General features: G+C 46.3%; 1 protein-coding gene across 1 annotated transcript in view; it reads left to right on the plus strand.

Annotated features, from left to right (window-relative positions):
* Positions 1–8,765, plus strand: part of MAPKAP1 (mitogen-activated protein kinase associated protein 1) — a 57,338-nt gene extending 48,573 nt beyond the window's left edge. Inside the window, exons 7-8 of the mRNA XM_010014434.1 lie at positions 5,878–5,975; positions 8,146–8,765. Of these exons, the coding sequence (XP_010012736.1) occupies positions 5,878–5,975; positions 8,146–8,271 (224 nt within the window). The 3' untranslated portion in view covers positions 8,272–8,765. The remainder of the gene's footprint in view (positions 1–5,877; positions 5,976–8,145) is intronic.
* Positions 8,766–12,272: the final 3,507 nt, after the last annotated feature.

Genomic DNA, 12,272 nt, shown 5'->3' on the forward strand with positions numbered 1-12,272 from the left:
GGAGTGAAAGGAATCTCCAAGTGTGTAACAGGAAGAAAGGAGTCCGTGTGGTTTGCGGAGCAGTGGATGCCCCCGAGGGGCGGCAGCGGAGGCGCAGATGGTGCTGGGTTTGCTCATTTGCCATTGTCTGTGGCAGGCTCAGGGTTGTGCTGGGGCAGCCCAGGGCCTGGCAAAAGGCTGTTGGAGACCTCACCAGCAGCCGTGCGGGAATGGTTCATGGGACGTGCTCACTGGAGAAGGGGTCTGGCAGCGAGGGAGCCAGCAGTGGTGGGGTGACGGCTCTGCTGCGAGAGCCTCCCTGCTGCTGCCCTGCAGACGGGGCTGCAGCTGATTAAATCCATCCCTATGAACAGCCTTTTCATAAAAGTACTCTGGAGCACAATCAGGAGCGTGCATTGCCTCATCCTTTTAACAAATATGTTTTGTAGCCCTATTAAAAGGGGTCTTCATCTATCCTGTCAAAGCTATTCTGCTGGGGTTTTTTAGTTTAATTACACTATCCAATTAAAACTCCTTGCTGCATTTTGATTCGCTTCTCCTTGGGCTTGAGTGGATATGACATTTACAAGGCTCGCCTTTCAAGCAGACAATGGCGTGATTGATGAGGTGCAGACGCAATGAAGGAGGCGATTGCCATGTGGAAACACTGCTTAGTGCATTTTGATTTATTTATCATCTTTTTTCCCAAACAAGGTTGCTGGTGAAGAGGTTTTGGGCAACTCCAAGTTCCACCTCAATTTTCACCATTCTTGCAAAAATCTTTATTAGTATTCTGCCTTTGATAATAATTTGAAGAAGAAACAAAAGGCTTTGGTGAAAAAAAAATGCAGATGTGTGAACAGTTACCACCATTTGGCATAGAAGTGGATGTATGCAGCACTTTAATTGCAACTCTTTTCAGGACATCTGGAAACAAGACATCCATTAATAGCAATGTTTTATAATAAGCTTACAGTAGAATATAAACCCCTGAGTTGTAGGAAGAGTGCTCATGAAATATGCTGCTCCCCGAGAGAATGGGGCAAGCCAGCAGGACTGCAACTATTGTTTTTTTTTCTTAACATTCATATCATCTGTTTCTACTTGCCTTGGTTTAAAGATCCATCACAGGTACATGGTGTGCAGTCTGAACTCATCGGTGGCTCCACTGGTATTGTTGGGGTCAGGATTTCATCCATAACCTTGACTGCCACCATCACCTCTAAAATGAGTTTAACCCCACTTCTACACTCAAGACAACGTTCAGTCTGTGTCTCACCCCGAGCTTAGTGGTATATCCCTGATAATCCAGCTATGGCTGTGGTGCTCCTTGTGACATCCCCTTAGAAGAAAACTTCTAAGTCTTCTTGTTATTAGAGGATGTCAGGATGGATGTTTTGATGGCGATGCAATGCTTGCATTTTTGTAGGACCTTCAGGCCGTGCTCCAGGGTCATGGCATCATTTTTGGGGTAGCACATGTGGATTTCAAACAACCAAATCCCTCCCCAAAGCTTTTAGATTAAGCGTAACAGTGGTTGGTGAGCAGAGGTTACCCCATTTCATGCAGTGTTTTAAGTACATTTGCCTTTGTGCAGAAACGTTGCTTGTGTGTATTTTGTTTTCATCTTTCTCTGCCTTTTTACTAGTAGATTTCTAGTTCTTTGTAATCCTTTCTGAGACTGTGAGAAGAGGTTTCAAGGTTTGGTCCTGTTGCAGTCGTGATTTCTGTGATGTGAAATGATGCTCGTAAGTGTTTTGTTCTTCAGAGAGGTCTTTCTCTAGCTATTTATTCCACTAATAACTCTTAATTGTTGACTTCTGCCTTATGGCCCTGTAATAACAAAGCAATCATCAAGGTATATTGAAAAATTAACATAAATTTGCATTTCCCAGTGTTTGTTTTCTGTTTTGTCCAATTCATGCATGTTCTTTTCATCCTCCATCTAATTAGTGATTTAAGTCAGTGCATACTGGGGGTTTTTTGCATTGACAAAAGTGAGGGGCTTGACACAGGCTGAACTGGGAAATGAGGGGGGAAAAGAAAAAGTATTTCTTGTCTTGGCAGATACGGTTAGAAATCTCGTCTCGTGCAAATTCACATCCTTCCAATGGTTTCCAGGCAAGAAGTGTGTGTTTTAGACTCTGATAAAGAGTTTTATTACTTGGACTGGGAAGTGAACCATTTTTTCACCTGTTTCAAGTGAAGGATGGTGGACTGAAGAGGCTTTGTGTATTTTCCCAAGACTGTAACTTGCAGAAATTAGCACAAGATTTACCAGTGACTGTGTAAGCGCGTTTAGTCAGTCATTTTGGAAGCTGTAATTCAGCAGTATTTCTTACCTCCTGCATGGAAACACAGAAACCCTGAGAAGCTGGGGGGATGAAGCACAGGGTGGAGGTTGCACAAACACAGTTTCACCTAACCTGGGAAAGGTGGAGAGGAGAAACACGAGCAGCAGGTTTGCATGGGGCTGTGCTGCTGGGTTGGGAAGGACTATTGGTTATGCCATTAACTGGCCTCTTCCTTCACTTTTTTGGCAGTAGTGTTAAAAATTAGGAGATACGCCAAACAACTGAATTTAAGACATCATGCTGAAAGAGTAAATGAGCTCTCCTCAGTGAGTTTCCAGTGAATTAGCATCCTGCCCTTCTGCCTGAGTCTGCTCTAGGCTTTTCTCCAGGTGTAACCACACAGGAACCTATTAGTGTTCCAGGGTTGGAAAAGATTTATCAGCATTCAGAGCTGAGGCCAAAGGGCACCTGTGGTCAGATGTCGTTTTCCTGCCGTTGCAGTGGGGTTAACTCCAGCACAGGCTGCAGCCCTGGCATAGGGCAGCAGCACCAAACCTGCTCGGGTCTGCTGAGTTCACCTTGTGGGCTGTGCCTACATTGTGACAAAAGCCTGTGGTAACAGGCGAGTTTCTGTCATTTCATTTGCCTTCCATGAATGCCTTTAACAGATAAGCCTAGTTGGGAATAACGTGTGTTTTCCATTGTACAGCTGGTTAATTCTATTTCAAACTATTGAGGTTTCCCCCTGTTCGGTTCTCCCTTGCCATCCGCCGCAGTGGCTGACATTAAATACACTTCTGCGTGGTCTCAGTGCAGGGCAGTGACAGACAGCGCTGACATTTGCTGGAGTTGAACACTTGTGTTTAAAACCTGCAAGCTAAAGGACACCAAACCATTGTTCGTGCAGGAGTCATGGTAATGAAGCTGTTCCTGCAATATCTGCATTTGTTTTCATTCTAGCGTCACATGCGGTAGAAGCCGCTTGAGCTGCTGCTGTTACCAGATACTTACATGGAAACATAAAACCATTGAAGTTCCTATTGATCTCTGAATTGTCAAGGGTGGTGCTCTATTGGAAAGAGGTACATAACGTATTTAAACACTCTTGGAAATGGAAATCAATCTCACAATTCATAAATTCCATCTGGCTAGAATAGTAGCAGAGCAAAGTGCCAGTTATGATTTCAATGAACTAATATTTCATGCTGTAAACAGTATAATGTGGACTTGGAGCACATAAACATAATGCTGTAATGGGGCTTTCTAAAGAAAAGTCTTCTTAGCTTCTTGCCACTAAATCTGTCACCTGTCAGGGCATAGGACTAGGTTAGATGGAGCACAGGTCCACAGCTCAGCCAGCGCCTGGCCAGAGAGGCTGGGACCAGCACAGCCTCCGTACTGATGGGACTGGGAGCACACACGCTGCCCTTGGCTATGTGGAGGGGTGTGTGGTGCTAGTGTGGCACGAGGGAGCAGGGCAAGCTCTGCCTCCTGCTGTGTGGCACATCAGGATTGTTATTGGCATCTGTGGCTCTAATTGTCATTGAAAGAGCTGACTCTTCACAATCCTAAAATAAGTGCCTGAAATAAAAGTGTTCTGCTTCTATCAGCTGTAAGCTTTTGCCAGAAAGGAGGAGTAAATTACCACCTTAAACCTAAAATGGGGTTCTGGGGAGGATTTCCTTATCAGGCATGATGGAGGCTGTGATCATTAGTACTTTGTCCTGTGATCTGTGCCCTACCTCTGTGGGGCGATGCATGTGGGGCAGCAGAGCTGAGAGGAGCACGCCAGCACCACACTTGACTCTTGCTGCTCCCTGCACACACGCAGCCTGCTCTCCACCGTGTAAGAGGTGAACACGTTGGGAGGTTTTGTGTGCCGCTGGCATCATGGAGCAGCCTGGAGACAGGAGCCATGAGATGCGAGGCCGTTCTGCTGGAAGCAAGGGGGTCAGCTTCTGGCACTTTCAGAGCCCCCCAACCTTTCCCACCAGCTGAGCCAGGTAGGGACAGCAGCTCCGGAGCAGCCAGCAAGGCAGGATCAGCATGGGGCTTCTTAGGTGGAAGAAAACATGGAACGAAGAATCTAAACCAGGTGAAGGGAGTCTTGATCCACACCAGGAACCACCCCTTGAACTTCCAAGATCCAAAACAAAGAACCTTGTTGGAATCCTCCAGACCATATTTTGCGCCCTATGAATTGTCATTTTTAGTTTTCAGTTTCTGGAACTGCGTGCTTTTAAATGTCCAAGGAAAACTGTGGTAGGTGACGGGGCACGGTGCTGTGTCCTGTCACCAGGGATGGTGCACAGGCACTTTTGGAATCATAAAGATGCTGAATTCAGTCCGGACTGGAGCCGGGCGTGCATGCATTAACATACTGATGAGCTCGGGCTAGGAATTCCCGCATTTTTAGTACCGCTGAGGCATCATTTGTCAAATGATTTAAAGGGGGGTTTTATTATTATTATTAGCCAATTTTTCAATATAGAATTTATATTCCAGATTAACATGTTAATTAACATGCCACAATAAAATACTTGGGTCTCAAATTTTCTGGCCACCGGATCTGGGCATATATCAGTCAGTTTTTGGAAATCTGGAGAATTAGATAATGTAAATAAGATTTCAGATTAGCTTTCCTCCAGGGAAGCCCTGAATTTACAGTAGCGTGGCTGTTACTTTACAGATTACTAACTTTGACTTTAGAACTGAATACATCATGAGAAAACTGATGGAAAAGTATAGAATATGCTTAATTTTCATTTTGAAGCCATGAACGTCCATACAAGTGAAGGATATTTTGCCTTTGTATATGTTCTGCATGGAGACCTTGCTGTTAAAGCCATCCTCCTGTCCTGCCTGCAGCACTTTTAAAGGGTAGGAGCTCCTGAGCTGTTCTCCAAATGCAGCCACAGAGGCTGACCAGGCCATCAGCACCTCATGTCCATTCAGTCCCTTGGAACCTCCATTTGGATTAGCAGCAAAACCTGCCAGCGAAGTTCTGCATGGATAGAAATCACAGTTACACTTTAATTTTGATTGTCCTGCTTGTAGGAAGTGAGAATCCTGGTTCTGAGTATGTTTGATAGCATCATTACTGCATCCTTTTGTATTTCCCAGTGGCAATGTTTCCCTTTGCTGTAAGCAAGTGGGTAGGTTTGGGTGATGTTTAGGGGAGAGGTTGTTGGAGTGGTGATTCTGGGGTTAATTGGCCTTTTATTTTAAATATAACACTTCTCTTGTGCATGAGATGATTATACAGTGAATAGTTACATAAAGTAGTCCTAATGTGGTAGTTTAACTGAAATACAGTCTTGGGCTGAATGGGAGCTAACCAGCCATTTGATAGATTTTTGCATTTCCTGTAGTGGGGATGTGATGGGAAAAGGAACTTTATTGAATAGAGTTCAGCTGCTCCTGTAAGCCACCACTTGCCTTAAATTGAAATGACATGAGAAGCCTGTCAGCGTTTCATTACTTCCTTCTGTTGTGCTGATGGTATGCTAAGATCACCATCTGTGTTTTTCTTCTGTCAGGCACACAGGCTCCACTGAAACTTTACAGGAATATTCTGAGCAGGTTTTTTTTCTTATCTTTGCAGGTCATGCAATATTTAAACTTACATATCTAAGCAATCATGACTACAAACACCTTTACTTTGAATCAGATGCTGCTACTGTCAATGAAATTGTACTGAAGGTGAGTATTAAATTTTAACGTGACCCAAAATCCTGGGTGTTTCACCACTTGTTAGACACGAAAGTGTTCGAAAGGCTCTGGAATACATGAACAGTGGAGTAGTGCCTGAGGACCACTAAGGTGTATTTAACTTACCAGGCTAGTTCCTTGGTATCTATTGTTTTATTCATTATTCAAACAGCTTTTCCAGAAAACTGCCTAATTTTATTGTGCCCACATCATTTCCCCCCCCAGACACACGAGATGGTCTGCAAGCCCCGTGTCGTGGTGGTGTGCTGCCCCAGGACCTCTACCCTGCACTCAAACAGCCATACAGCAGACTGTCTACTTGTATATAAATATTTCCTTTTATACTTGTTTCTAGTTAAGAGAGACACCGTTTTTCTGTGGAATTTTCCAGGAAACTGCCTAATTTTATTGTGCCCACATCATTTCCACCCCCAGACACACGAGATGGTCTGCAAGCCCCGTGTCGTGGTGGTGTGCTGCCCCAGGACCTCTACCCTGCACAGCACCACGGTGCTGCTGTCTGGCTGCCCGCACAGCACCCGGGCACAGAGACCTGGGCAGGGCACCCAGCTCATGTAAGCACCGAATTGGGACCACAGGGAGGCGCAGGAGCAGCCAGCCTGGTCTGTAGGGAACTGGTGTGGAGCTCAGCAGCAGCACAGGAGGCTGAGCAAAGGTCCTGGCACCACGAGATCTCTTGGAGCCAGAGTTAGAGTTCAGGAGGGCTCCAGCAAAACTGATGTTCAAGGCCATGGGTTGATGCTGGGTTGGCAGCTCCAGCGCTGGCCCAAGCAGAGGCATTGGCATGGCCAGGACAGTGCTGGTTTCCTGCCTTTCACGCATCTTCTCCAAACACAGATGGAAAGCAAAAAGGTTGTTTTTCTCACCATGATAGTTATCAGAGTTGTTTGCTTTTCTCGTGGCTCTGTCCATGCACACACTGGCTTGCTTTCTGAAACAAATTTTTCCAACAGTCTTGGAAGATTAAGTTTAATTCTAATGAGCTAATATTTTATAGCAATTCAAAATCTAAAAAGCGGTAACTTTGGCAAACCATCTGTTATCTTTGCTTCCATTTCTGTGTGGAGTTTAGAAGATTGCTAAATAACTGGCATACGATACAACAATTTTTATTAATAACATAGAAAGTGAATGTATTTGGGAGGGTTTCGACTTTGTGAACTGTTGGGCCAATTCCTGTGTTCGTACTTTATCTTAAATGGGCTGATGTAACCTAGAACACCTTGACACATTTGAAAGTGGTCATAAAAGAAGGCTAAAAAAGGGCTCCTTTGAATAACATGAATATTCAAGAGAGAAATATTATTGAACAGTACTTTTTTTCTTAAGTTGCAGGTTGTTTCTGTAGCGCATTTTCTGGTTTCATGCATAAGTTACCAGTTTGTTTTCGATTCCATCAGCATTAGGAGATGTGGAGAAATCAGACTTTTCAAATTAGGCTTTTTACATGATCAAGTGAGAAAGACTGAGGCTTTATTGACCATGAAAATTCCCTATATTTTTATGCCTTAAGCTGTAATACGCAATGAAAGTGAAACACTCTACAGTGCATAAAATTGTGCAAGTTTTAAGCCACAGCATATTAACCAGCTAATGGCAGACCAAAGGGCATTTTTATCTTTTTGATTCTTGCATTAACCTTCCATTAAAATTATCTATGTGATTATCACAAAGCACTGGAGATAATAAATTTAGGGAATAGCAGGCTTGTTAAATATCATTTAAAAATGCTTTCATCAAGTACAATGTGCCAAAACACAGGGAAACTATGAGATTAGCTGAGTATGCAAACATCATAATGAAAGAATTATTTTTATTGAAGCTGATAAAGTCTTTTATTGAAGCCCATTACTATATTAGACCAGCACTGTGGGTCTTCACGACCTGCTGTGTTAACCCAGAGGTTGGGTGACAAGGGTGGGACGAGGGGAGAGGGATGCTCCTGTGCCAAGCCACGGGCTGCAGAGGGAGAGTTGGAAGTGGCCCTGTGCTGAGTGGGGCTCTCCAGGAGCCGTCTCTGCCATGGTTTTGTTGCCAACCCAGTGGGACCAGTTTCACTAGAGCCTCATGCAGTTGGTGGCATGAGGGTTGCTGCCTGCTAAAGCACCAACAAAATTAAGCACCATTTCGTGTCTTGCAGGTTAACTATATACTAGAGTCGCGAGCAAGCACAGCCAGAGCAGATTATTTTGCTCAGAAACAAAGAAAACTGAGCAGGAGAACAAGCTTTAGCTTCCAGAAGGAGAAGAAGTCGGGACAGCAGTGACACTTAGCCTCGAGGAGAGCCTGACTGCCGCGTTGGGAGGAGGAGATGCTCCCCACCGCCCGAGACAGGTGGGAGCCAGGACTGCGGAGCTCCTGCTGCCAACGGGCAGGAGCAGCGGGGAGAAACCTGCATTATCCCGTGTCTCACGGCTGGAAGATTATCCCTCATTGGTGATGGGAAGTCTCCCCTGTGACAAAAATAAAGAGCCATATCAGCCGGAGAGAAGACTATTACGCTTCAGGTTCCTTTGATTAGAAATAAGAGAATGACGTAGACTGGCATCATTTAATTACTGTATTATGTACAATCACAAGAAGAGATGTGATTACGTATTATTTCACAGCCTGGTTAAAATAAATTATATACATCTGTAATACACCCACGTACACACAGGTATTGCTTGTGACATGATCAAATTTCTAAAAACAAAATGTAGGACAAATGTATCCATTTTTACTATTAATAAACAGATGTAATCTTTTTCAAGGTCCACATGATGCACAGTTCTTTTGGGGGGAGGCTGTAGTCCCAGATGGTTTCACTTCTGTTGCTGAAGTGCAGGAGGCAACCGTGAGCCAGGGAACAGCAGCCATTGCAGGGGAGCCCATTTGTGAAGAAACGTTGAGGCAGTCGAGCCTGTCGTGGTTTGTTTTGTTCAGAAATGCTTTTATTTAACTGTGCTTTTCAGCTCTGCATACGTGTTATCAGAGGTCACTGCCTGTGGTCAGCACCATGTTTTGAAACCCAAGGCAGTGTCTTCACGGTCGAAGCAGGAGCATCCTCTTGCCCACTGGAGTGCACTGGGATCTGCCCTTCCTTGCTGAGACCTTTCTTGCACCTGAGGACTGAGAAATGCCTTCACCTTTTCTTAATATTATTCTTTAATAATAAAAATTAAGACCTGCTTTGTACTGGGATTTGTAACTTTTCTGGCCTTGTCCATCCCTAGTACATCAGGGAACATGTGAAAGGGATTGCTGGGACCTGCAGTTTTGGTTCAGTTCACCAGAGGTGTCTTTCCCAAATCTCTCCAAGTCGCTGAAGCTGGAGCTCTCTGCACAGCTCCTGTGGATTTAGTATCAAGAACAAGCCTGGGCTGGCTGCGGTGCTGCGGGTCCGGGGCTGAGCAGGCGCCTTCCTGCCGCCCAGCTCAGCCTCTTACAGCCTCTTACCCTGCTTTTGTATAGAGAAAACTTGCTGAGCCTTAACGCGTGCTTTAGGAATTAACACTGAGGCCGAGAGGGCTGTTTGTCACTTACCTGTCACGTGTAAGTTCTTGGTTTTTAAAGGTTTATCCCTCCTGGCGCCGGTGTCGGTGCTGCCCCCGAGGGGAGCCCTGCCCGCACCACAGAGGCCAGTGTCCACTGTACAGTCTTCCATGATACCTGCAGAACAAGAGAAACAATATTTTATAGTGTGATATTAAATTTTTTTATATTTTATATGTGCAAATGCAGCACAGATGCAATGGGGAAAGACCCTTCAACTAATGCAATGTAAATGACTCCTTTAACCAACTTTGTGAACTATTTAACATTAAAGTTGTTATGTGAATGTTCTTTTGCCACACAGTTTCAATTCTTTTTAACTGAACTAAACTGAAACTACCCAAGTCTCCAACTTCTTCCTCTGGCTGTAATGCTGTTACCACCTAATTATATTTATTTATTATAAGTAGGTATTCACTATGTGGAGTGTTTTGCTTTCAGTTAAGCCCAAAGATTCACCTAATAAAGAACCCTCTGCTGTCTAAACTGTGGTAATATTTGTGGGCTCATAGTCACTTGTCTGGACTAGGTGCATCTATACCTCTTCATAAATCACCTTCCACGTGCTGTATTTGTAGTGGAGCCTCCCAGCGGAGCCAGGACACGCAGCGTGTCTCCAGGAAGCACAGCAGGGGTGGGACACTGCTGCTGGAGGGTGCTCAAGGGCTTGATAGGGAATGGGCAAAGTATGGAGCCCAGAATGAGTTTATTTGATCTGAAAGAGCCTTTCACAGTTAAGAAGTGAATTTACTTTCAAAGATCAGCTTCAGCTGAATACGAGGTGTGGAGGAAACCTGCCTTAAACTCTAGACATGTCCAGCTTTTCAGAGATGAACAGCCCCTCCCTCATAACGGGCTTCTCTGGTGTTCAGTGTTTGCTGAAAGAGTTAAATCCGAGCTCATGGTTGCAATCTGTGCGCAGCTGAACACAAATCCATCACGGGCTGGTCTTTCCCCGGTAGTTGTAGATTTAATTGATTCAGATGGGCATTCAACTGGGTCAGAAAAGCAAGCTGTTCCTTCCGTGCCTTGTTACCGGGCTTCGGCAGGAGAGGGTGGCTGCCGCGCACGTAACGAGGATGGTTTCTTACTGCATCGGTAGCTGTTGGAGGCATCAGAGGGTTTCTGACTCCCTTACTTCGGGTGTTGGACCTGGCTTGCAGCACATGCACCTGAGGGTTCACCTTTGACTGCACCTCATGGAGCCAAGTGTAGGCTTGCCCTTGTCACGGGCACGGATGCGGGAAGACTCAGGGGGTGACACAGTGGGTGCCACCAACCAGAGAGAGGTTTCCCTCCCGGTACCATCAGCCCCAAGGGACTGGTGCCTCTGCGCTGCTCTCAGCCTGGGCTGGCACTTGCTGCCCACCTTTGCACAAGCAGTGGTGCTCGGAGGAGCCCGAATCCAGCAGGAGATGCAGGTGCCCTTTGTGGAGAGGCGCTGAGGTCCCTCGTTGTGCTCTGAGAGTGACTGAGCATTTGTCTGGGAGATTTGTGGACAAATAAACAGCCGATGAGTGGCTTTGCTGGCTCAGGAGCAGTCGGTCAGGTGAGGGTGGCCAAGGCTGCTGCCGCCGCAGCAAGTGCTGCCCATGGAGATGAGCCCCCACCACCTCCTCAGGTTCATCAGTATTGAGAAACCTTTTGTCAGAGGCACCCAGGCATGTGCCGGCACCAAGGTGAGAGAGCCCGAGCTTCCCAGGGCTTTGTAGGAGTTTGCCATGAACTCTGCAGGAGCAGCGGGAGCCAGAGGCTCCTTTGGGTTTAAGTTGGTGGCGCATCCCAGGGGCTCTTGTAGCTGCCCCTCAGGTAACGGTGGCAGAGCTGGGACCCGGCCAGGAGCAGGAGGCAAAACCCATCGCACAGCCCTGTGTGCAGCCCTGAGATGAATGGGGGGGGTTATTTATGGAGACATGTTTGTAATGGGCCCATGAATTTCATGGACCCGCGCTGCTGTGGTGGCGTGTGGTATTGGGTGCTGCTGCTGCTGCTGCGGCTAAAATTAATGCCCCTTAAATCACACCCCAGTGCAGGCTGGGACAAGGACAGAGACGAGGACAGGGATGCGCGGGCACAATGGGCACAAGGTGCTGGGTGCTGCCCCCTGCCCGGGGCCACTGAAGCAGCTGAGCCATGGGGAGGGCTGGCACCAGGCACAGCCCTGTGCTGCTGCCCAAAGGGTTAAGCCCTGTCATGTTCTATTCTCCATGCACACCTCTACTTAAATGCAAAAAGGAGAGAGGAGGAAAAAAAGGATCTCAACAGGGTGTTGTTCACTCTAAAAACCCTAAGCATGATTTGTGAACTCTCACAGCCTTGGTAATCTCATCAGAGTAATGGGATTATATTTCAAATCACCATGGCCTGTTCATTACACATTTAAACTCCTTTGACAGAGGAAAAGTTAAATAAAACGTGTGCGTCAGCCCTGGTTGACTTTCCCAGTTCTCTTTCTTGATTAGACAAACAGATGCTGAGCTCCGGAATGAAAAAATAATGTGCTCATTTATTCATTTTTCTGACAAGTCACAATAGATTTTTAACTGCAAATGAGCCCCCTCCCCAGGTGGGGAGCGCAGGGGCAGCACGGGGCGGGCTCCGGGCTAAACTGGGGCTCAAGTGGTCATTTCCACACTGGAGCGTGGGGACGGGGCTGCAATTCCCGCAATTCCCACAATTCCCCCGCTGCCGCCGCCTGGTGAATTTCTCCAAGGAGCTGAGGAACGGCTCCTG

This window comes from Nestor notabilis, unplaced genomic scaffold (assembly GCF_000696875.1).
Source record: "Nestor notabilis isolate BGI_N333 unplaced genomic scaffold, ASM69687v1 scaffold21285, whole genome shotgun sequence".
NCBI classification, from domain to species: Eukaryota; Metazoa; Chordata; class Aves; order Psittaciformes; family Psittacidae; genus Nestor; species Nestor notabilis.